The sequence below is a fragment of the Panthera leo genome, chromosome F3, assembly GCF_018350215.1.
Source record: "Panthera leo isolate Ple1 chromosome F3, P.leo_Ple1_pat1.1, whole genome shotgun sequence".
NCBI lineage: Eukaryota > Metazoa > Chordata > Mammalia > Carnivora > Felidae > Panthera > Panthera leo.
The window spans coordinates 13,857,642-13,883,724 of NC_056696.1; the positions used below are offsets into that span (position 1 = coordinate 13,857,642).

Here is a 26,083-nt window from a genome sequence, read left to right on the forward strand (position 1 = left end):
TTTTGATTTAGGGCTGTTTTGTAATAGATTTTATTATCTGATCAAGCTGGATTTTCCTTATTTTATTGATCATTTCCAGCATGGTAACCTAAGATAAATTTTTATCTTTCTAAGTGAAAGGTAAACATATTTTGTCAACTTCTGGTGAAAATGTCCTGAAATTTTAATTGCATTTTCAGAGTTTGTAAAACGATTTGAGATTAAGTGACATTTATAAATGATCTTCCTCTTTATAAATCTGTATTTCTAATTATTCAAGTTCTGTTTTATGTTCTTTCTTAAAAGTTGATTGTCTCTTTGGGGTGCCTGGGTGGCTCAGTCAGTTAAGCATCCGACTTCGGCTCAGGTCAGATTTCACGGTTTGTGGGTTCAAGCCCCATGTTGAGCTCTGTGCTGACAGCTCAGAGCCTGGGGCCTCCTTCAGATTCTGTGTCTCCCCCTCTCTCTTCCCCCTTCCCCCCCCCCCGCTCACGCTCTATCTCTGTCTCTGTCTCTCTCAAAAATAAATTAACATTAAAATTTTTTTTAAGTTTGAGGTATTTTTGACATACATTCTGCACATTACTAGACTAGCTTCTTAGTTATACTATATTTCAGGGTTTACCCCCATTTTGTTTGAACAGCAATTTCTGATATACTGGGATGCATATGGGATTTTTAGGGGGGTATATTTATCCTGTGTTTGATTGAGCTCACTGAACTACTTTTATTAGACCATGTCTTATTCAAAATACAGCAAACTCTGACATAATATTTTAAATTGGAAATTGAACCCTTATGTTGTTCCTGTTTTTAATAAAAACTCTTACACTACTTCTCAATTAGCAAAATGGTGGATCTTGGTTTAAATAAAACCTTTCGAGAAATTATTTTAGAGATCTTTTTCCTTAGAATATGATGTTGATATTTATTCCTTTTCCAAGATTGACTAAAGCATGATTTTTTTATTTAATCTATTAATAGGCATGTGCTAATCAATAGTTTTTAAGACATTGGACCACCCTTACCTTCCAATGATAAACCATAATTGGTAGCATTTCAAAATTATTTTATCGTTTCGAAAAAACTCTTATTCTAAAAACTTTAATTTTATACTCATAAATGAAATTGGTTAATTTTTTATTATTTTAATTCCAGTGTAGTTAACATTCAGTGTTTATTAGTTTCAGGCATACAATATAGTAAGTGATTCACCAGTTCCATATATTATTAGTCAGTGCTCAGCAAGATAAGTATAATGTTAATCTCCTTCACCTATTTCATCCATTCCCCTGACCTCCCTCCCTTCTGGTAACCATCTGCTACCAGACTCCAGTTAAGAGTCTGTTTATTCATTTGCCTCTTTTTTTTCCCCTTTGTACATTTGTGGTTTTTTTCCTAAATCCACATATGAGTGAAATCATATGACATTTGTCTTTCTCTGACCAGCTTATTTTGCTCAGCATTATATTCTCTAGATCAATTTATGTTGTTGCAAATGATAAGATTTCATTCTTTTCATGACTGAATAATATTCTAGTGTGTGTGTGTGTGTGTGTGTGTGTGTGTGTGTGTGTGTGCGTGTGCGCACTTCTCTATCCATTCATCTATGGATGGACATTTAGGCTGCTCCCATAATTTGGCTATTGTAAACAGTGCTGCTATAAACATAGGGGTGCATATATCCTTTTAAATTAGCGTTTTCATATTCTTTGGGTAAATACCCAGTAGCACAATTACTGGATTGTAGGGTAGTTCTATTGTTCATGTTCTGAAAGACCTCCATATTTTCTTCCACAATGGCTGTACCATTTTACATTCCCACCAACAACGCAAGAGGGTTCCTTTTTCTCCACATCTTTGCCCAAACCTGTTGTTTCTTGTATTGTTGACTCTAGCCATTCTGACAGGTGGGAAGTGATATTTCATTGTGGTTTTGATTTGAATTTCCCTGATGATGAGTGATGAGGAGCATCTTTTCATGTGTCTGTTGGCTGGATGGCCTCTGGGGAGAAATGTCTATTCATGTCTTCTGCCCATTTTTAAATTGGATTATTTGTTTTTTGGGTGTTGAATTTCATGAATTCTTTATATATCTTGGATACTAAACCTATATTGAACATGTCATTTGCAAATATATTCTCTCAATCAGTAGGTTGTCTTTTAGTTTTGTTTGTTGTTTCCTTTTCTGTGCAGAAGCTTTTTATTTTGATGTAGTCCCAATAGTCTATTTTTGCTTTTGTTTCCTTGCCTCAAGAGACCTATCTACAAATATGTTATGGCCAAAGTCAGAAATTAGTGCCTGTGTTCTCTTGCAGGATTTTTATGGTTTCAGGTCTCACACTTATATACTTAATCCACCTTGACTTTATTATTGTGTATTGTGTATGAAAGCGAGCAGTTTCATTCTTTTGCATGTAGCCAGTTTTTCCAATACCATTTTAGGAGAGACTGACTTTTTCCCACTCGATATTCTTTCCTGCTTTCTTGAAGATTAATTGACCATGTAATTGTGTGTTTATTTCTGGGGTTTCTATTCTGTCCTATTGATCTATATCTCTATTTTTGTGCCAGTACCATAATATTTTGATTACTATTGCCTTGTAATATAAGTTGAAGCCCAACATTGTGATCCCTCCAGCTTTGTTTTTCTCTTTCAAGATTGCTTTGGCCATTTGGGGTCTTTTGTGCTTCCGTACAAATTTTAAGATTCTTTGTTCTAGTTCTGTGAAAAATGCTGGTGGTATTTTGATAGGGATTGCATTAAATCTGTAGATTCCTTTGGGTAGTGTAGACATTTTACCAACACTTGTTCTTCCAATCCATGAACATGGAATGTCTTTCCATTTCTTTGTGTCGTCTTCAATTTCTTTCATCAGTGTTCTATAGTTTTCAGAGTACAGGTCTTTCACCTCTTTGGTTAGGTTTATTCCTAGGTATCTTATTATTTTTGGTGCAATTGTAAGTGGGATTGTTAATTTCTCTTTCTGCTGCTTCATTATAGGTGTGTAGAAATGCAAAGATTTCTGGGTATTTATTTTGTATCCTCTGACTTCACTGAATGCATGGATCAGTTGTAGCAGTTTTTTGGTAGAGTTTTTAGGTTTTCTCTATATAGTATCATGTCATCTGCAAGTAGTGAAAAGTTCACTTCTTCCTCATCATTTTGGATGCCTTTTATTTCTTTCTGTTGTCTGGTTGCTGTGGGTAGGACTTACTTCCAGTACTGTGTTGAATAAAAGTGGTGAGAATGGACTTCTTCCTGAACTTAAAGGAAAACCTCTCAGTTTTTCTGCCGTTAAAGATGTTAGCTGCGGGTTTTTAATACATGGCCTTTATTATGTGGAGATATGTTCCCTCTAGATGTACTTTGTTGAGGGTTTTTTATCATGAATTGATGTTATACTTTGTCAGATGCTTTTTCTGCATCTATTAAAACAATCAATATAGTTTTTATCCTGTCTCTGATTGACGTGATGTATCATGTTAATTGCTTTGCAGATATTGAACAGCACTTTGCATTTAGGGAATAAATCCTACTTGATTGTGATAAATGATATTTTTAATGTATTGTTGGATTCCATTTGCTAGTATTTTGTTGAGGATTTTGGATCTATGTTCACCAGAGATATTGGCCTGTAGTTCTCTTTTTTTGTGTGTGTGGTGTCTTTATCTGGTTTTGTATCAGGATAATGCTGGCCTCATAGAATGAATTTGGAAGTTTGCCTTCCTCTTCTATTTTTTTTTTTTGTTAAGTTTGAGAAGAATTGTTATTAACTATTCTTTAAATATTTGGTAGAATATACCTGTGAAGCCATCTGGTCCTGAGCTTTTGTTTGTTGGGAGTCTGTTCAGAGTCTGATCATCCATAAACCATAAAGAAGTCAAATTAATCTTCCCAAGATTTGAAAATGATCTAATATATTCTAAGAGCTTCCATTTCAAACAGTGGGTATTAGATATTTCAATTTTCCTGTCCAGTGGAGAAAAGGTATTCCGAGTCCAGCACAAAATTTCCTGCCTTACCATCAATATCACCATCTTTTCAAAAAATAAGAAAACATTTTCACCTCCCAAAAAATCAGGAAGGACTGTTATCCACATCACGTATATCAAAGGAATAACAATTATGTCATAATTGGTCTTTCTAACTGCTGATGGGCAGGTTTCTTTTGCCAATAACTGGAGGGATGCAACCCCATAGTATCAGAAATATTAAATGTGAGAAACGTTGCATGGTGGTTTAGAGAAAATGTGGCAGTAATACATTTCAACTAAAGCTCAGCATGGCTTTGTGGGCTTGCCTGGAAATGTAACCACTCTTTACATTATTATGTCTATGGAGAAATATATTCTGGTTTCTAAATAACTGATTACAGATGATTTTTTACAAAGAAATTCATTCCTTTATATTTACAGTGCCATTGTCATTTTTATGGGAATATTTAAAAGTCCACGTGTTATATAAGGCCAGGAACTGGGTCTCATTTTCTAGCACGTTCTCTCTGACCCAAGGACGAGCCACCAAAGTTAGGTTGCATTTGTTATCTTCTCTCTTGAATAATTGTACCTTTTTTTCTCATTAGCTTTGTAGATCCCTCACTGCAATTTGAATCCCAACTGAAGATAATAGAGTCATCCTTTAAAAAGGTATTTTCTATTCCAAGTCTTGAGAAAGTGAGGCAAATGGGGAACAGTGAAGATGACAAAGAGGACATAGAGGTAAGTCTCCGCTTCAGTTATGAAGAGGCAATGTTATGCGCCACAGCAATCCTGACAAATGCCCTTGCACCAAATGCCCTTTGCTACCTCCTTCACTCTTTTGAGATATAATAAACAGTCTATTCCAGTGCCTCTGGACTCCTTGTGAATTCCACAATCCTTGGGATTTAATGGATCGTATAGGAGTTATGAGAACAAATGAGTGAAGAGAGTTTAGGTTAATTGTTTTAGCAAGGACAGAGTTTATGGGCCAAGGCTGCAAAGAAGAAAAGAGGAGCAAAGAAAGGTGGAGAGAGGAAGAGCCCTACAGTAAGGTCAACAACACCTCTGGTCTCCATTTCCTCAGCACAGCTACACAGTGCACCTGCCTTGTAAGATGAGGGAGCGGTTCACGGCACATTGTACTGAGTGAGGTCCCATCTCTATAGCTACCTCGTTCCTTTCTTGCCTTCAGTGTATGGGGATAACTCAGGACCCCGGGACACAAAACTATACACGTGGAGTACAATTACATCTAATTTTATCTGGCCGACTGTTTGTGCAATATTTTTGTTTTTCAGAATTTGTATCAAAATATTTTAAACATGTATGAAGACACTCTTCTCATCTTAGTGTCTAAAGACCTCTACAAACTGCAAATCTTAAAGGTAAAGGGAAAGCACTTTTGTTCTCTGGTCTGAAATCTAAAAGAGCTCACTGTATTTCACTAATCATTTCCCTTTTGTCATATTTGCATCTTCTTCAAGTATTTGGTGGCTGATTTTTTTTCCCTCCGAAGGTGTAAAATATGCCCCAAATGAAATCACTTCCCTTTATTTGGATTACAGAGACACACGTTTAAGAATGCAATTTGGGGAGAATGGCATCACCAGACACTTAAGACAAATGTTATGTGGCAATGTAAAAGTGAATCCAATATGGGTTAACAGAGAGGAGAGGGTGACTGGCCTAAATCACCTTCAGGTCCGTGCGACATTAAATCATACTTCGATAGTGTCTATATGATTGCTTGTTCCCCCACAGCCCTGGGACTGGAGAATCCCATGAGCATCCCATCCTCATGGACACCATGATAACTAACAGAGGAAGGTGTAACAGCTGCACCAAACCCCACTTACATCAAGACTTCATTGTTTTTAACATCTCAGTCAGAGACAGGAGACTGTTCAGGATATCTGACGACCTTTAGCTGTGCATTTCTAGCAAGACGGCATCAGGGGAACCTGTCTGAAAATACTGGGGAACCAGAGTGACTTATTCTACCAGGAGCATTATGAGTCTGTGCAAACTATAAAATACGTTCAAGTCAAGAAGCAGAATTGGTATTTATGAAGACAAGAAGGAATGTGAGGAAAAATAAAATCTACTGAGTTCCTTTGTGCCTAGTTTAAGCCAAATATTTCCTGTGTACTTTAAAAATTTCACCTCACAGCCCTTCAAAGTAGCTGTGATTATTCCATTCTTACAACTATTTCCCCATGCATGCTCTTTCAACCAATAAACCATTGTTTATTGAGCATTTGTTCTACATCAGGCACTAAGCTGAGTACTTCATATATGGGTTATTTCATTTAATCCTTACAATAAACCTATGAGGAAGTTACCATCATCCCTCCCGCCCCCATTATGCAGATAAGGAAATGGAAGCAGAGAGAGGAGGAGTAGTATGTACAATGCTCATGAATGGGGGAGCTACTCGAACTTGGTAACCTGGTACTTAACCATGTTGCTCTTAGACCTTCCATGTCTAGAAACTCTCTTGATCCTCAGAAAGCTGAAAGCCCACACGTAGAAAAGGCAGAGACTGACCTCCAGGGATTTAGACTCTTCTGCCCTGGGAAATGGACTTCAGACCAGTTTTATACAATAGGAGCCAGTGAAAGGAGGACATTTAGCATAAATTCCATGGACTCCAGCAGAGTGCCTTAAGAAATCTGTTGATGGTAGCTGGCATGTGAGGCATAGGCAGTCTTCTTCCCTTCCCAAGCTTGTAAATATGTCCCTGCATCTGGAGATTTAGAACAAATAGAAGTTACAGCAAGATGGAGTTGAATCAAAATTAGCAAGAACCTTCTAACCGAGCTGCCTCCAGGAATATTTTCTGCACCCATGAGCCAGAAAATAACTGAGTGTTGAATCTGCAGAGGAAATTCTGGAGTAAAATGACATTTCAGGATCAGATGACATTTCAAATCTCTTTTAAAATAGAAAGTCAGATCCTGTGATTAAAGAGAGAGGATAGTACTTTGAAAGAAAAAGAGGAGAAGCAGCGGATAATCCCATCACAGCCTCATGTTAAGCTCTTTATGATGACTGACAAAGCGACCGTTAGATTGCACATTAGTAAAGACTCGTTGGATAGAATTAAGTAACATACAACCCATGCTGGAGGGGAGGTGGGTGGGGGGGATGGGCTAAATGGGTGATGGGCATTAAGGAAGACACTTACTGGGATGAGCCCGGGGTGGTACATGTAAGTGGTGAATTACTAAATTCGACTCCTGAAACCAATGCTACACTATATGTTAACTAACTGGAATTTAAATTAAAAATATCATAGTAAATAGAAAACAAATAGATTAGTAACATGCTACCCAGGTGTAGTTGCTACAATAGATGAAGTGTGCTAGATAGCTTGTAGCATACAACTAGCCGGTTGTCCGTCTTTTTGAGAGCAATGTAGGTTAGATGTGACATAATCAGGAGCCCCCCGGGGACCCTTGACATGGTGGAGACGGAGACTAAAAGGAGGGGACTTGTAGAAATGGAAACACCACGCTCTAGGATGATTCTTGTGTTTTCCACAGGACATGGCCATGTGGATGAATGAAGACAGTTCATACCTGCAGGAGAGAGCCATAGTGGTCATCAGCAGGGTGCTGAGCTTTGCCTCCAGGAAAGTCAGGGGATACGTAAGTGACAGTGCAGTTACGCCACCCGCTCCTGAAGGCCGAGTTTCTGTAGTGCTGCCTTCCAAGTCTTGAGGCTGGAGAGTTCTAAATGCCTGCTTGGTATGAGCATGCGGGCAGGTTGGGATACTGAGAAAAGAGTCAATATCCTGCGTGATTTTACATGGCTCTGCAACTCGATTTTTTCACCGAACGATATGTCCCTCAGATATTTTCATGGCAATGTATGTAAGTGTATCTCATTCTTTCAGCCAAAGCATATATCCCCGTAGTTTTGATGTATTGTAATTTAACTATAGATGGAAATTCGGGTATATTTGGTTTTTTTTTTTCTACTTCAAACTATATACAAATGGTTATCTTTTTTCAAGTGTTTGTTCACTTAGAAATGCTTAGAAAGATAATAGATCAAAGAGTATGGATAGGTTACAGTTTTAGCATTACAAAATTATCCTCCGGTTTGTATTCCTGTGGATATTAGAGTAATCATTTGCCCACACCTTCACCAACACTGGGATGTTATTGGACTTTCTAACGGTTGCCTTTCAGCTGGAGAGCAAACAGGCATCTCATCATTGCCAGTATGTACTGGAGTTTTCTGTATTTTTTTTTTAATTTTTTTTTTTTTAACTTTTATTTATTTTGGAGACAGAGAGTGAATGGGGGAGGGTCAGAGAGAGAGGGAGACACAGAATCGGAAGCAGGCTCCAGGCTCTGAGCTGTCAGCACAGAGCCTGACGCGGGGCTCGAACTCACGGACCGAGAGATCATGACCTGAGCCGAAGTCGGACGCTTAACCGACCAAGCCACCCAGGCGCCCCTTCTGTATTTTTAATAACATCATTCCTTGCCTTCTAAAAATCCTTGCCGTCTATGAACATTTCTCTCCCTTTTGGATACCGTGTATCCAGTCTCTGTTTTGCAACTCATTCTTAACTGTGATTTTTAAACATAAGTCTTCTAATTGCTCATCTGATTGTTTGAATCATTCAGGAGTTCAGAATAAAGGGGGCCAGAAACATACATTCGTGATGACACCTTCACGTACCCATTTTCTACCTCTTATACAGAGAGCTTCTAGACATATTGAGACAAAACCCTAGATACACTTTACAATATATCTGAATTTTTACTGTTTTGTTTAAAATCAGCTTTGGAAGGTAACATAATCTACTTACAGGAGGAAATGCAGTCCAGGATGTTCTTTGCATCAGCTAATTCTCTATTTCAAAAGAGAGAGGGAGTGATTTGCTTCAATCTTCTGGTTGCCTGGCCAGGGAAGGCAGCCTTCTATTTCTAAAATGGCTTGGTTGTCCGTTCATATGTCTGAAAGGCTAGTCATTCAAAATTTTGCAGCAAGGCTTGAGATTAAGTGCAGATCGCAACTCCAGCCTGTTTTCTGAACAGTTTCTAAATGTTTCATGCACCCAGCAAGTCTTTGATGGCGACTGTCTGACCGAGATCTATTCATGAGCGGCTGTCTGCTTTTGCATTTGTATTCAGTATACATATACTTGTTCATTTATATTCTAGTGAGTTCCACTCAGGTAGCAGGTATGACATTTTGGAGTTTTGTCATCTTCTATCACCTCTTCTCAATTTTGATTATGTTCATGAAGTTCATTCTCCCCTACACACATCTCATCCCTCAACTGTTAAAAAAATAAATCTGTAAATTCACATGTGCGCAGAAGCCTGTCATAAATTGGGTGTCCCTACTTACAACTGAGATTTGAGAAGTCAAATAGGGTAACGGATTACTTTGTTCTGCAATGTTCACTAAGGACCAGCAGGTGGAAGCACACCAGCATTTTCCAGAACATAGAAGCAAAGCTAGCATCAACCAGTTCGTCATAGTCAAGCAGGCATAAAACTTTATTAGGTTAACTTTCTCTTTATGATAATGTCCTCTAAACATGGTTAAGTCAGTGAAATTAATGGGGGAGAGAGGACAAATATATGAAATAAAACAGATGAATGCATTATTAAATTAAAAACTAGGCTTCCCCCAGGCCTTGTCTCTGTATCTGTATGTCTGACACATTGTAGATAATCAGTGAAGATCTGCTTTGCCCTTCTCTAATTATATGTAACTACCTATTCTGTGCTCACGTGCTGTCCGTTCACTGGAAAGACTTTTTTTTTTCCATAAATTACTGTATCCTGGGGTGCCTGGATGGCTCAGGTGGTTAAGCGTCTGACTTCGGCTCAGGTCATGATCTCATGCTTCATGAGTTTGAGTCCCGCTTCAGGCTCTGCACTTGATAGTGCTGAGCCTGGAGCCTGCTTCACATTCTGTGTCTCTCTCCCTGCCCCTCCCCGACTTGTGGGCGCTCGCTCTCTCTCTCTCAAAACTAAATAAATAAACATAAAAAAATAAATTACCCTATTCTACACCTTCCAGAATCTCAGTGGCCCTTGTATTATTAAATAATCCAAACTACCATTTATATTCTATCAAAAATACTCTTTCATGCAGTAATTCTCCTTATATGACCTATGTGCCTATCAAGGTGAAGAACTTCCACACTCAGAGAGTATTTGTCCCTTCAATTAAACTATTCAGTTTTCAAACAGGCAAAGAAACGTGAGCTAATCGTGTCATCTTATATCATTAACAGAAAGACTTTTCCTGGGTTTGTTCTTTTGGCACAGTCTTTCAGCATTTGAGAGATGGGTGGGGCAGCGCACCAGTGGTCCTGCCAATCTTTCTCTTGCTTCAACAGTGTTTGGATGGAACAGATTCAGGGGCGCCCCTTCTATCAGCCTCCGACCACTCTCCAAACTTTTTTCCAGTTGCAACCTTTGGAGCCATCTTCTTGGCCACCCTCTGCCTCCAGGACCAGCCGATACCCTATTTTGAGCTTAACTCCTTATTACCGATCAACCACGAGCACCCAGATTCGTCAGAATTATTCCACAGAGGTGGAGGCTGCTGTCAACCGCCTCGTCAACAGACATCTGTGGGCCTCTTACACCTACCTCTCTCTGGGCTTCTATTTTGGCCATGAGGATGTGGCTCTAAAGGCATAAGCCACTTCTTTCAAGAATTGGCTGAGGAGAAGTGGGAGGGCACTGAGCGTCTCTTGAAGATGCAAAACCAGTGTGGCAGCCATGCCCTCTTCTAGAACATGCAGAAGTCATATCAAGATGAGTGGGAGTAAAACCCTGGATTCCATGGAAGCCGCCCTGGTTCTGGAGAAGAGCCTGAACCAGCCCCTTTTGGGTCTGCATGCCCTGGGTTGTGCCCATGCAGACCCCCATCTCTGTGACTTGCTAGAGAATCATTTCCTCGATGAAGCGGTAAAAGTCATCAAGAAGATGGGCGACCACCTGACAAACCTCCATAGGCTGGCTGACCCCTAGGCTGGGCCGAACGAGTATCTTAAAAAGCCTCACCCCCAAGCATAAGTAAGAGCTTCTGGAGCCCAGCAGCCTTTTTGAGGGGCCCTCTGGCATCCCCCTGGTGGGAGGGCTTGTGCCTGAGCCTCTTCCTGCAGCCACTAGGCAGCTTTTTAACCACCCTGCAGCCCTCTCCCAAGCTATGGGCCAAATGTAAACGATAAAGCTTTTAGCAGCAATAATAATAATAATGATAATAATAATTAGATGAGTGGGAATCCCCCCCACCAAAAGAAGACAGGTGGGATTTAGGGAGGAAGATGGGGGTGGAGTAGGAGGACCCTAGGCTTGCCTTGTCCAACACATACAAGTAGGTGACTATCAAATCATCTTAAGTACCCTAGAAATCAACCTGAAGACTGGCAGAATAAACTCCACAACTAAAAGTAGAGAAGAGTCCAGAAGAGCCCAAATCGAAGATGGTAGGAAGTGTGGACACACCATTTGGGAAAGAAACAAATCATGAATTCTGTGGTAGGGAGGGAGATGTGGTCAAAGAGAAGGGTAAGAGACAGACTAGCACAGTGGGTAGCACACGGGGAAGATGAATCCCCATGGCAATTGGCTTGGAAAGTGAGAGGAGCCAAATTTCATGAGTTCTTGCAATCACTGGGGCTTAAAGCCTGGAGCTTTAAAGGTCAGCAGACTTGGCTCTAGAAGAGCTTAGAGGACATTGTGCTGCTCTTAGAGGGAAAGCAAACAGGCAGCCTATGGACATACAGCATGGAAACAGTGATATGAAAAGCACTTGGGGCACACAGTGAGGAGGTTATTTGCTCTTCTCTGAGTGTGCCCCGGAAAGGCAACATTCATGCAGAAACCCCCCTCCATGAACAAAGGAACTGGCAGATGTCGTTTCCTCCTCCTTCCCCTCAGCATTAACACAGACCCATGTGCAGCAACCAGGACAGCGCAATCACTACCTAATTTGCTTACATGAAGCCCCGCCCCCGCCGCCATGCTCCAGCAGAATCACCCTTCCCAATCATGCTTGCTTGGTCCCAGCCCAGCAGGTGCCCTTTCCGAGAAAACTGGCTGGCCCAAACCCCTGCCCACGTTGAGTCTCCTGTCCCAAGAGTTTTGCAGGGCTTCAGTTCTGGTAGAGGTGGCAATGGGTATCATCTCACAAGCGGACCAGAGCACACCTAGTTAAAACTTGTCACATTCGAGCCAAGGACCAAACATTTCCCACAATAGGCAGAGAGACGGACAATTGAGCTGCAGGATAAAGTGGCCAGGACACAACAGCAGAGCACATACAGCACACATTGAAGATACTCCCTGAAGTGACAAGCCCTGGGGAATAAGGGAGCTTACATTATAGGGCACTAAGGACCTCTTCTTCATAAGGCCATTACTTTCAAGAACAGGAGACATAGCTAACTGTTCTGACACAGAGAAGCAGGCACAGAGACTTAGACAAAATGAGAAGACAGAGGAATTTGTCCCAAGTGAAAGAACAGGACAAGGTTACAGGCAGATCTAAGTAAAAAATATATAAATAACATGCTTGATAGAAAATTTAAAGTAGTGATCATAAAGATACTTGCTGGACTTGAAGAGAGAGTGGAAGGCATCAGTGAGACCATTAACACATGATAAAGAATTACATAGCATAGATAGAGGGCTGAATAAATAAAATCAGAGACATGCTTGAGGGAATGAATAGCAGACTGGAAGAAGCAGAGTAATGAATCAATGACCTGGAAGACAGAGTAATGGAAAGCAATCACACTGAAAAAAGAAAAAAAGAATTATGCAAAACAAGAATAGACTTAGAGAACTCAGTGACTCCATCAAACATAATAACATTCATATTGTAGGGGTCCCAGTAGAAGAAAAGAGAGAAAAAAGTGGGGAGAAAATTTATTTGAAGAAATAATAGCTGAAAACTTCCCTAATTTGGGGAGAAGGAAACAGACATCCAGATCCAGGGAGCACAGAGATTCCCCGACAAAATCAACAAAAGCAGATCCACACCAAGATATATCAAAATTAAAATGGCAAAATACAGTGATAAAGAAAAAAATGTTTTAAATAGCAAGAGAAAAAGCATCAGTCAGTTACAAGGGAAAACCCATGAGGCCAGAAGGAGATTTTTCAACAGAAACTTGGCAGGCCGGAGTTCATGATATATTCAAAGCGCTGCATGAGAAAAATCTGAAGCCAAGAAAACTCTGTCCAGCAAGGCTATCATTCAAAATCGAAGGAGAGATAAACAGTTTCCCCAACAAGCAAAAACTAAAAGAGTTCATGACCACTAAACCAGCCCTGCAAGAAATACTAAAGGGGACTCTGTGAGTGGAAAGCAAAGACCAAAACTGACAATACGAAGGTAGGAAACACAAAAGCAGTAAAAAGAACTATTTCTGTAAAAAAAAAAAAAAAAAAAAAAATCAGTCAAGTAAGTCACAAAATAAAAAGATGCAAAATATGACAACATATGACTAAAACGTGGGGAGGCGAGGAGAAAAGAATGGGTTCAAACTTAAGTGACCATCAACTTAATATAGACTGTGACATGCAGAAGAGGTTATATACAAACTAATGGCAACCATATATCAAAAACCACTGATAAACATGCAAAGAATAAAGAGAAAGAATTCCAAATATACCACTAAAGAAAATGAGCCAACTACAAAAGAAAGACAAGAAAGGATCAGAGAAAATACATATCTATCAATAATTACTTTGAATGGAAATAGGCTAAGTGCTCTAATCAAAAGACATAGGATGACAAACTGAACTAAAGACACGAGACTCCTTTCAGTCCTAAAGACACGTGCAGATTGAAAGCAAAGGGATGGAAAAACTTTTATCATGCAAATGGATGTCAAAAGAAAGAGTATCAAAACTTAGATCACACAAACTAGACTTTAAAACAGACTGTAATAAGAGACAAAGAAAGGCACTATAAAATAATAAAAGGGACAATTCAACAAGATGGTACAACAATTATAAATATTTATGCACCCAACATGAGACCACTCAAATACATAAAACAATAACAAACATAAAGGAATTAGTTGAAAGTGATACAATAACAATAAAAGACTTTCACACCCCCACTTAAATTAATGGAGAGATCATCCAAATAGAAAATCAATAAGAACACAGTAGTTTTGAATGACACACTTGACTATATGGATGTAACATATATTCAGAGCACTCCATCCTAGAAGTGCAGAATACACTTTCTTTTCAAGTACACATGGAATATTCTCCAGAATAGATCACCTATGAGGCCAGGAAAAAAGTCTCAACAAATGCAAAAAAGATGATCTTTTCTGACCATCACACGTGAAACTAGAAATCAACTACAAGAAAATTCTAGAAAGACCGCAAACATACGGAAGTTCAATAACATGCAGCTAAACAATGAATGGGTCAACCAGGAAATACAAGAGGAAATAAAAAATTACACGGAAACAAATAAAAATGAAAACACAGTGGTTCAAAACCTTTGAGATACAGCAAAAGCAGTTTTAAGAAGGAAATTTAGGGGCGCCTGGGTGGCTCAGTCGGTTGAGCGGCCGACTTCGGCTCAGGTCATGATTTCGCGGTCCATGAGTTCGAGCCCCGCGTCGGGCTCTGTGCTGACAGCTCAGAGCCTGGAGCCTGTTTCAGATTCTGTGTCTCCCTCTCTCTGACCCTCCCCCGTTCATGCTCTGTCTCTCTCTGTCTCAAAAATAAATAAAAACGTTAAAAAAAATTTAAAAAAAAAAGAAGGAAATTTATAGAAATACATACCTACCTCAAATATACAACCTAACCTTACACCTAAATGAGCTAGAAAAAGGAACAAGAAACAAAACCTAAGACCAGCAGAAGGAAGAAATAATAAAGATTAGAGCAGGAATAAATGAATATAGAATAATAAGTAATAAAATGTAGAAACTAAAACACACACACTGTAGAATAAATCAATGAAGCCAGGAGCAGGTTCTTTGAAAAGGTCAATAGAATTGATAGGCCTCTAGCCAGGCTTATCATGAAAAAAAGTAAAAAGACTGAAATAAATAAAATCACAAATGAGAGAGAACTAACAACCAACACCACAGAAAAACAAACAATTATAGTAGAATATTATTAAAAACTATATGCCAACAAATTGGACAACCTAGAAGAAATGAATAAATTCCTAGAAATATATAAACTGCCAAAACTGAAACAGGAAGAAATAGATACTTTGAACAGATCAATAGCCAGCAAAGAAATGAAATCAGTAATCAAAAAACTCCCCAAAAATGAAGATGGCTTCATAAACAAATTCTATAAAACATTTAAATACAAGTTAATACCTGTTCTTCACAAACTATTCCAAAATATAAAAGAGAAAGGAAAACTTCCAAATTCATTCTATGAGATCAGCATTAACCTGATACCCAAACGAGGTAAATATAACCACAAAATAAGAGAACTACAGGCCAATCAATATCTCTGGTGAACATAGATCCAAAAATACTCAACAAAATATTAGCAAACTGAATTCACCAATACATTAAAAAAAAATTATTCACTACAATCCAGTGGGACTTATTCTCAGGATGCAAATGGTTCAATATTTGCAGATTAATCAGTGTAATACATCACATCAATAAGAGAAAGGATAAGAACCATATGATCATTTCAATAGATGCAGAAAAAGCATTCGACAAGGTAAAATGTCCATTCATGACAAAAACCCTCAACAAGGTACATCTAGAGGGAACATATCTCAACATAATAAAGGCCATGTATTAAAAACCCGCAGCTAACATTATCTTTAATAGGGGGAAAATGAGAGCTTTTCCCTTAAGGTCAGGAAGAAGTCCATTCTCACCACTTTTATTCAACACGGTACTGGAAGTAAGCCCTACTACCCACAGCAACCAGACAACAGAAAGAAATAAAAGGCATCCAAAATGATGAGGAAGAAGTGAACTTTTCACTACTTGCAGATGACATGCTACTGTATAGAGAAAACCTAAAAACTCTACCAAAAAACTGCTACAACTGATCCACGAATTCAGTGAAGTCAGAGGATACAAAATCAATACCCAGATGTTGTATGGAAACCAATTTGACAATAAACTTCATATATTGAAAAAAAATTAAAAAAAATCAGTACCCAGAAATCTATTTGCATTTCTACACAACTATAATGAAGCAGCAGCAAGAGAAATTAACAATCCCACTTACAATTGCACCAAAAATAATAAGATACCTAGGAATAAACCTAACCAAAGAGGTGAAAGACCTGTACTCTGAAAACTATAGAACACTGATGAAAGAAATTGAAGATGACACAAAGAAATGGAAAGACATTCCATGTTCATGGATTGGAAGAACAAGTGTTGGTAAAATGTCTACACTACCCAAAGGAATCTACAGATTTAATGCAATCCCTATCAAAATACCACCAGCATTTTTCACGGAACTAGAACAAAGAATCTTAAAATTTGTACGGAAGCACAAAAAACCCCAAATGGCCAAAGCAATCTTGAAAGAGAAAAACAAAGCTGGAGGGATCACAATGTTGAGCTTTAACTTATATTACAAAGCGGTAGTAATCAAAACATTATGGTACTGGCACAAAAACAGACACATAGATCAATAGAACAATACAAAACCGAGAAATAAACCCACATTTACATGGTCACTTAATCTTCAAGAAAGCAGGAAAAAATATTGAGTGGGGGAAAAAACAGTATCTTTAATAAATGGTATTGGAAATACTGGACAGCTACATGCAAAAAATGAAACTGACCCCTTCTTACACCATGCACAATAACAACTTACTGAATGGGAGAAGATAGTTGCAAATGACATATCTGATAAAGAGTTAGTATCCAAAATACAAAGAGCTTATAAAACTCAACACCCAAAAAACAAATAATCCAATTAAAGATGAGCAGAAGACATAAATAGACATTTCTCCAAAGGAGACCTCCAGATGGCCAACAGACATATGAAAATATGCTCATCATCACTTACCATCAGTGAAATGTAAAATCATACAATTAGATATCGCCTCCAACATCTCAGAATGGCTAAATCAAAAACATAAGAAACAACACATGTTGGCAAGGATGTGGAGGAGAAGGAACCCTCTGGCACTGTTGGTGGGAATGCGAACTGGTGCAACCACTGTGGAAAACAGAATGGAGATTCCTCAAAAAGTTAAAAACAGAACTGCTCTGTGATCCAGAAATTGCACTACTAGGTATTTACCCCAAGAATACAAAAACACTAATTCAAAGAGATACATGCACCCCTATGTTTATAGCAGCATTATTTACATAGCCAAGATATGGAAGCAGCCTAAATGTCCATCAACTGATGAATGGATAAAGAAGTGGTATCTATACACACACACACACACACACACACACAATGAAATATTGCTCAGCCATAAAAAAGAATGAAATCATGCTGTTTGCCATGACATAGATGGAGCTAGAGAGTATAAGACTAAATAGAAGAAGTCAGAGAAGGACAAATACCATATGACTTTAATCATATGTGGAATTTAAGAAACAAAACAAATGGGCAAAGGGAAAAAAAGAGAGAGAGACAAACTAAGAAACAGACTCTTAACTGTAGAGAATGAACTGATGGTTACCGAAGGGGAAGTGGGGAGAGGCATGGATTAAATAGGTGATGGAGATTAAGGAGTGCACTTGTGATGATGAACACCGGGTAATGTATGGAAGTGTTGAATCACATTGCACACCTGAAAGTAATGTAACCAACCCTGTATATTAACTACCTGGAATTAAATTTTAAAATAAATAAATAAATAAATAAATAAATAAATAAATAAATAAATGATGAGGGGAGGATTTCCAGTCAAAGCTAACAGATTATCTGCATGCCTTTCTCTCCTCTCCCTCTAAAGTCCTCACAAAATGGAAGTGATGAAATTTGTCAAATTAGTAAAAAGTTTTAGGTGGGCTAGATGTCAACAGGATGATAGAAAAGATAGAAAATGGTAACTGACAAAGCCTCACAAAGGAAGCTGAAAGACAGGTGCACGTGAACATTAGGATGGGGTACAGCTTTTTAGGAAGCAGTTTGCCCAATGCAACTCTGGAGAAGCTGGAGCTTGGAGGTCCAAGTAATGACGAAGGGTGAGAGGCAAAGCAGGGTTGAAAATACATGCATTAACTGAAAGGATTCACTGAAAGTTTATACAGAAGACTCTATTGCCTTCCATCCTCCTTTACACATGTACTATATTCCACAGGGACCTGGGTCCACTGGCAGATAAAATTTGAGGACTTCTTCCTCAAAATGGCTAGAAAATCCCCTGAGAAAATTATCCTGATTGTTCAGAAATATTTCAGTGTAACCCCAGCGTCCCCACCTAACCACTCTAAAGCAAAGCCCACCTGTTGATGAGCCTTGCTCACATACATAAATTCTGCCAAGAAGCATTGCATTTGTAAGTATGACTAGATAACCAAGATTTGTCAGACATTTGGATTAACCCCTCCAAATACCAGAGTCAGCCCAAGATAAATAAAGAGAGAAACATGATTATCAAAATAAAGAGTCAATTCAGGTCACAGGTGAGAATTTAGCCTTGAAAAGGGTAGAGAAAACATATTTATATGCCAAAAGAAAATATAATTAAAGTAAAAATGGCCTATGCATTAAACAATTTTACTTAATCATAATAATAAGACGACATTATTGATTTTCAGCTTTTAGGATCAATCACAGAAAACTCAAATAAGTTATCGAATCCCATCAAATGCTATAAACTTAACAATGCAAAAGCAAAAATGCAGGGAAGAGTTTAGTGGTTCTTCAACAAGTTAAATACACAATTACCGTATGACCCAGCAATCCTAGGTATATACCCAAAAGAATTTGAAAGAGCTGGTCAAACAAAAACTTATACACAAATGTTCATTGCAGCATAATTTGCAATAGCCAAGACATGGAAACAACCTAAATGTCCATCAACAAAGTGAATGGACAAATAAAATGTGGTATATTCATACAATGGAATATTACTCCGCCAAAAAGAGAAATGAGGTCGGATATATACTGCAACATTAATAAAACTGGAAAACATTACACTAAGTGAAAGAAATTAGACCTAAAAGCCTACATGTTCTATGAAATTTACATGAAATGGCAGAATAGGCAAATCCACAGAGACAGAAATCAGCTTTGTGGTTGACAGGGACTGTGGTTACCAAAGAATAAAGACTGACTGGTTAGCGGTTTTCACTTGAGGTGATGAAAAAGATTTAGAGCTAGAGAGAGGTGGTGGTTGTTCCACATTGTGAATGTGATTTATGCTACTGAATTGGGTACTTTAAAAGGGTTAAAATGGTAAATTGTAGGTTATGTATATTTTTTGCCACAATAAATAAATGCATGATAAAGTACAGGCAAAAGTAGTAAGAAAGTAGAAGACATGGTAGAAAAAAGTTGAAGGGAAATACAAGTGCTCCAAAACACTTACTTCATAAAGCAGAAGATCAACAAGGTATTTGTATCTATGAAACAAGAAATAAAAGTACTGCCATATTATGAAAACAGAAAAGGGAAGGACTACAAATAGTAATGTGCCATAATGAGTAACAAGCTATATAGAGAGGATGGTGGTAAAACAGAAAGATGTGATAACCCCTAATTTATCACAGCAGGAATAGATAGGCAATGTCCCAAACTGATATTAGAACAGAAATGGGAGTCCATTATTTAGAGATAAAAAGGTGACCTCCAGAAGAAGCAGCTAAAAACACTTAGGAGTGGTTGCCTATGGAATTTAGTACCTAAACTACCATTATTGTTAAGACAAGGAACTGGAGAGGCCGCATCTACAAAGAAGGAATCCACTAAGAAAGGATCAGAAAAGTGAGCAGAAATACTCCAGCTTAGGGATGGATTCTGAGAAGTTTTTTTTTTTTTCTCCAGATCTTAATGCTTATTTTCCTTTCAGCACTTGGATAGATTTTCTATAAAAGCAGGGCCATATTGTATTGGAAGTTCCCAAAGTCTTGTGTTGGAGAGAGTGTAGCTGTTGTTGGTACACTTCCGAAGGGCATAATCTGTGTGCTCCACAGTGCAGAGCCTTTCTCCTGTCATGTTCCCCATCCTCCTCAAACGTGCCATGCAATCTAGAAACAGCCACACCTACAATAGAGACAGAAATTAGACAGACCCAACCTGGCAAACAGAATAGATAGACCACTGATAGCTTCATTTACAAAAACACCTGGTAATTACACATCCACAAGTTCTTGAGGAGGCATAATCAGAAAAGCCATTTGAGGCAAATAAGACTTTAGGGGCAATCCCTTGTAAATGGTTCCCAACTTCTGTGAACTAAGCTGAGAGGACTACTCCCCCATCAGGCCGGATAGAGAAGTACCACTCAGTCCCACAGTGTGATGGTGGTTCTTAAAATCTTGCCATTAGATGGAAAAAGAAACCTGGGCTGCAATTCCAAAGAAAAGAGCACCCAGGGAAGGAAAACATGTCTCCCTAGAGCCCAGTGTAATGTCTGTACTGTCTGCTTCTAGATTCTCCTAACTCATAGGACTCCTAGAGTAGAGGGACCCCAAGGCCAGCCTTACAAAGAATCCACAGAAGTAAAGGATTATCTCTCCTTCTTCTGCTGAGACCATCGTTCCCAGTATCCTTGTTCAGTTATGCCCTTGACCCATGACCCAGTTCACTTCACATTCCTCTTTAGAAATGACTGTGTGTGTGTGTGTGTGTGTGTGTGTGTGTGTGTGTGTTTAAGATTGAGAGAAAGGGGTGAGTCAAGCAACATGAGAGGCAGGGCTAAGCAGACATATGAGAGAAGTAGAAAGAAAGAGAAACAGGCTGTGGGATCCTCCCAGAGGGTTGACTTGGTTTTAACTTTTACCACCAAAATTTGCTCTAATCCTCGAAACATCTATTTAAGAAAAATAATCACCTGTCTTAGAAACAAGAAGACCTACTAGTTTACCAAACCTACCTGTGAACAGAGCCCCCTTTGTTTAAAAAAATAATTGGTAATGGTACTCAAACCTTCACAAAACCAGAATGTCCCTTCCACCTCTCCTTTCTTCTTGACTAGTCAATCAAGATGAAAATCTAACTATTTGAACAGCCTGTGTCACAGGACGTTGTAGGAAGAAATACATAAAGGTTGTGATGGTAGCTTTGACATCAAAAGTAAATGCTCTGAATTTTTAAAAAATGAATTTCTTTGGGAAGAATCAGAACAACTCCAGGAGGAAAAGTTACATTTCTCCAGTGGCTTACAGAGGCATCTGAAGTGTGTCATACATAGACAAGAGCACATGACAGTTTTTGGATATCCTCCCTCTGCCCCAATATCCTGGAATGTGCTGCCTGAAAATTGCTACCTGATTTACAGAATAGAAACTAACATTAGCTGAGTTCCCATTATTTCCAAACACTTTGCTAAGAACTTGCTTTTTTGTCGTAAATAGTCCCCACGATAACTATTACAAGGTAGCATTTGTTATCTACGTTTCACAGAGGAGAAAACTGAGGTAGTAACAGATTTGAACATAGGTTTGGTAATTTGGAAGCTCATCCTCTAACCCTAGTCCAATATAGATATTAGAGGATTGGATATCAACATTCGATGTTGACTAGGCACAGAAAATGCATTTTTCTCCCTTGTTTTTTCCCATTAGGCAAGTGTTGATGCTCCCTGTCTGGGTGTCCTGGCAGCAGAACTGTCTCTTCTGTGTTGCCATGATGACGTCTCAATCACACAACAAGCGTCCTTGGGCTTGCATCACCTCCTCTGCATTGCAAAGTGTCAGAACGGTAAGAATGATTTACCACCTCTTCTAAGGGGTACTACAAATTGTCCCTAACTTCTCCTTGTGGGTCCCAAGAAGGCTCTATGTCTGTAGATTTCTAAAGCCTGCCCCAACATCTATAGCTCCACTTTCTAACACGCCTTTCATAATCTTTTTAGAATGATCAAGATATGCCAAGATCTATAAAGTACTATACTTGGATTAGTGTTGGGTGTTAATGCTGGGGGCAGGAATGCTGTGGGGAAGAAGAGGAGAAAGAGAAGAAATGGTACCAATGGGACTTTTTTAAAAAGGAGGTATATTTTCCCCCTCTAATGGGGCATCAAATGGAATATTCAGATTCTTGCTTCAGGGGTGGGGGAAAATTAGCCACGAGCAGTAAATGCTGCTGTGGCCTGCCTAACAAAGCATAAAAGCAAGTCCTGAAAATATCATACTATTTCCAAATAACTTAGAGAAAAGATTTAGCCTCAAATGAGGTGGGGTCTACAGTTGCTTGAGCTTACCACCTAAAGTAAGTTTGTAGACTGCAACCCAATGGTGTCACCAAGAAGAGACAGAATTAGGGATCCAGAGAGGTCATGATAGCTAGAGCTCACAGGTCTGAGGGCCAGAGAGGAGTGCACAAAGAGCTCCAGAGATTTGCACAGGGTTCTCCTTATTCAGGTATGTAGTGGTCAGAACACGCATGTGAGAGGATGCATGGGTGGCTCAGTTAGTTGATTTCTGCTCAGGTCATGATCTCATAGTTCGTGGCTTTGAGCCCTGTGTCGGGCTCCACACTGACAACACAGAGCCTGCTTGGTATCCTCTCTCTCTCTCTCTCTCTCTCTCTCCCCCCTGTCTTTCTGCCCCTCCCCCACTCATGCTCACTCTCTCAAAAGAAGTAAATAAACTTAACAACAACAGCAAAAAGGAATACGAATGTGAAGGAAACTACCTGAGGCCAGGGGAGAATGTTTAAGGAGAAAAATCCAATGAACTCGCAAAGGCTGGGAATGGTGCCTATGACGATAAGCCAACATTTAAAACTTCATAATGCACAAGTAATGAGGAAGAGTACCCAAAGGGTTTTGTTTCATTAGAAGGAAAAAATGATCTCTAGACTAAATTGTGTTTTGGTGCCACTTAACAGACCTTAAAAATAAGATCTAAAAAGATCAGGTTATCTCCAAATACTTTGAATGTTAATCAGAATGAAGCTCAAACCTACTCCTAGGAATACCAATATTCCAGCAGTCAACAAGTTAAAATTCACAGGGTCCAATAACAATTATTACACTTGCAAAGAATCAGACCACAGCACATAATGAGGAGAGAAATGAATCAAAACTGACCCAGAAATGACTCAGATGATAGAATTCGTAGAAAGGGACGTTAAAACAATTGTTATAATGTATTCCAATTATTTAAGGAGTCCAAGAAAAAGATGAACATGTTAAGCAGAGACATAGAAAAATTTCTAAAAGACCTCAATTGAAAATCTGGAGATTAAAAGCATAATATCTGAGGTGAAGAACACTCTGGCAAAAATTAACAGTGTAATTTTCAAGAGGGCCAGAGAAAATACGACACATTTCATTCACAGGAACAAAAGTAAATATGACAGTAAATTTCTTATCAGTAAAAGCCATAAACAATGGAGCAGCCTCTCAATGTACAGGGGGGAGGAAAAGGCAATCTAGAATTCTTTAGCCAGCAAAAATTCTTTTAAAAACAAAAGTGAAATAAAGACATGTTTAGATATACAAGAGCTGCTAGAATTCATTGCCAGCAGACCTGCACTAAAAGAAATATTAAAGGAAATCCCTCAAGGAAAAACATCCAGGTGAAAATCTAGGTCCGCATAAAGGAATGAAGAGTAATGGGTTGCAACTACGTAGGTAAATATTCTGTCCTCACTATTTTTAAAAAAAATTTTTAATGTTTATTTAGTTGAGAGACAGAGAGAGAGAGAGAGAGAGAGCGAGCATGAGTGGGAAGAGGGGCAGAGAGTGAGAGAGACACAGAATCCAAAGCGGGCTCCAGGCTCTGAGCTGTCAGTACAGAGCCCGACATGGGGATCGAACTCATGAACTGTGAGTTCATGATCTGAGCTAAAGTCGGATGCTTAACTGACTGAGCCACCCAAGTGCCCCTTCTCATTATTTAATCTTTTAAAATGATAATCAACTGTTCAAGGCAAAAAATAATAATGTAAAAGCTATATGACAACAATAGAGGCTTGAAAGAGGAAGTAGGATTACTTTTTAAGGTTCCTGCAAACAGAGTGTGACATGTCACTTAACGAGTAAACTGTGATAAGTTAAAGATGTGTAATATAAACCTTAAAGCAGCCTCCTAAATAATATAGCCAAGAGGTACATATAGTAAGCCAAATTGAGATGTAATGTTTTAAAAACTACTTTAAAAGAAGACAAAAAAGAGGAAAAATAGAAAGAACAGATGGGAAAAATAGAAAACAAATAGTGAAGACTTAAAGCCATCTAGAGTAAATGTAAATATTCTGAACACCTCCAGTGAAAAGGTGGAGATTATCAGATTGGATAAAAAGCAAGGCTCAACTCTATGCTGCCCTATGAGAAACCCAGTTTAAATGCAAAGCCATAAATAGAATAAAAGTTAAAAGTTGGAAGATAGCACAGTAACACTAGTCAAAAAGAAATTAGAGTGGCTGAATCAATATCAAAAAATATATATTTCAGAGCAAAGAATGCTTCCAGGGAAAAAGAGGATCATTTCATAATGATAAAGGGGTCAATTAATTAATAAGACAACAATGCTAAACATGTATGTCCCTAAAATTAAAAATTTATAAAAATTAAAATACATTAAACAAAAATGGATAGAGCTAGGGGGCGCCTGGGTGGCTCAGTCGGTTAAGCATCTGACTCTTGATTTCAGCTCAGGTCACCACCTCAGGGTCATGAGATTGAGCCCCGCAACACTCTCCATGCAGAGCAGGGAGCCTGCTTGAGACACTTTCCCTTCCTCTCCCTCTGCCCCCACTCGCTTGTGCACATGCTCTCTCTAAAAATAATTTTTTAAAAAAGGATAGAACTACAAGGAGCAGATGTACAATTATAGTCAGAGAATTCAGTATCTCTTTCTCAATAATTCATAATCACACAGAAAATTTTTAAGGATATAGACTTGAACCAACTTGACCTAATTAATATATAGAGAACACTCCACCAATAATGGAAAAACGAACATTCTCCTCAAGGGAAAAACAGAAAACTTACCAAAATAGACCACATTCAAGCCATGAATCAAATCTTAAGAAAGTATAAAGTCTTTAATTCGTCCAAAATGGATTCTCTGACCAAAATGGAATTAACCTAGAAATAAAACTAGAAAGATACCTGGAAAATTCAAAATATTCGGAAACCAGGTAATCCACTTCTAAGTAACCCATGAGTCAAAAAAAAAGAAATAAAAGTAGAAATTGAAAGCATTTTGAACCAAATGAAAAAATACCTACAAAGAAAACTCCAGACTGTAATGTTCTAGCAAACACTTAAAGGTAGAAAGTATTCCAATCCTACCCAAATTCTCCCAGAAATGTGAGAATGAGGAAACACGCCAAATCATTCAAGGAGGCCAGCAACATTCTGATACCAAAACCACATAAAGACATGACAAGAAAAACAAAAACAAAAAACTACAGACCAACGTTCCTCAAGAACATAAGTGCAAACGTTTTTAAATAGATCCGCACATATATGGTCAAATGATTTTTGATAAAGAGTCAAAGGCAATTCAATGGAGAAAGAGTAAACATCGATAAATGGTGTTGGAAAAATTGGTTATGTATCTATGCCAAAGAAAAGAACTCTGGTCTATATCTTATATGTAATGCAAAAGTTAATTCAAAATGGACCCATAAAACTAAAACTATGAAACAAGAAGTCCTTGTACCTTGGGTTAGGCAAAGATGTCTTAAACACAACACCAAAAGCATGACGTATACATTTTAAAAGTGAAAAATTAAGTATTTCTGCTCTTTGAAAGACACTGCTAAGAGAACAGATAAGCCACAGACTGGGAGAAAATATTTGCAAGTTACATATCTGACAAAAGGCTCACACCCAGAATTTAAAAATGAACACTCCAAACTCTGTAAGAAAACAGACAACCAAATTAAAAAATGGTAAATTTGAATTTGAATTACTGAGTCATTTCCCCGAAGAGACACAGATGGCAAAGACACACATCAAAAGATGTTCAATATTTGGTCATAAAAGACGTGTAGCTTAAAAACTGCCTGAGATCCCACTA

At 38.5% G+C, this 26,083-nt stretch overlaps 1 protein-coding gene and 1 pseudogene across 3 annotated transcripts in view; both read left to right on the forward strand.

Moving 5' to 3' along the window:
- Window positions 1–26,083, forward strand: part of MROH9 (maestro heat like repeat family member 9) — an 88,944-nt gene that overhangs the window by 26,350 nt on the left and 36,511 nt on the right. For all 3 annotated transcript variants that reach the window (XM_042925984.1, XM_042925985.1, XM_042925986.1), the window contains exons 5-8: window positions 4,566–4,701; window positions 5,262–5,348; window positions 7,509–7,613; window positions 21,671–21,806. In XM_042925984.1, coding sequence (XP_042781918.1) covers window positions 4,566–4,701; window positions 5,262–5,348; window positions 7,509–7,613; window positions 21,671–21,806 — 464 coding nt within the window. The remainder of the gene's footprint in view (window positions 1–4,565; window positions 4,702–5,261; window positions 5,349–7,508; window positions 7,614–21,670; window positions 21,807–26,083) is intronic.
- On the forward strand, window positions 10,284–11,021 carry LOC122212364 (annotated as a pseudogene).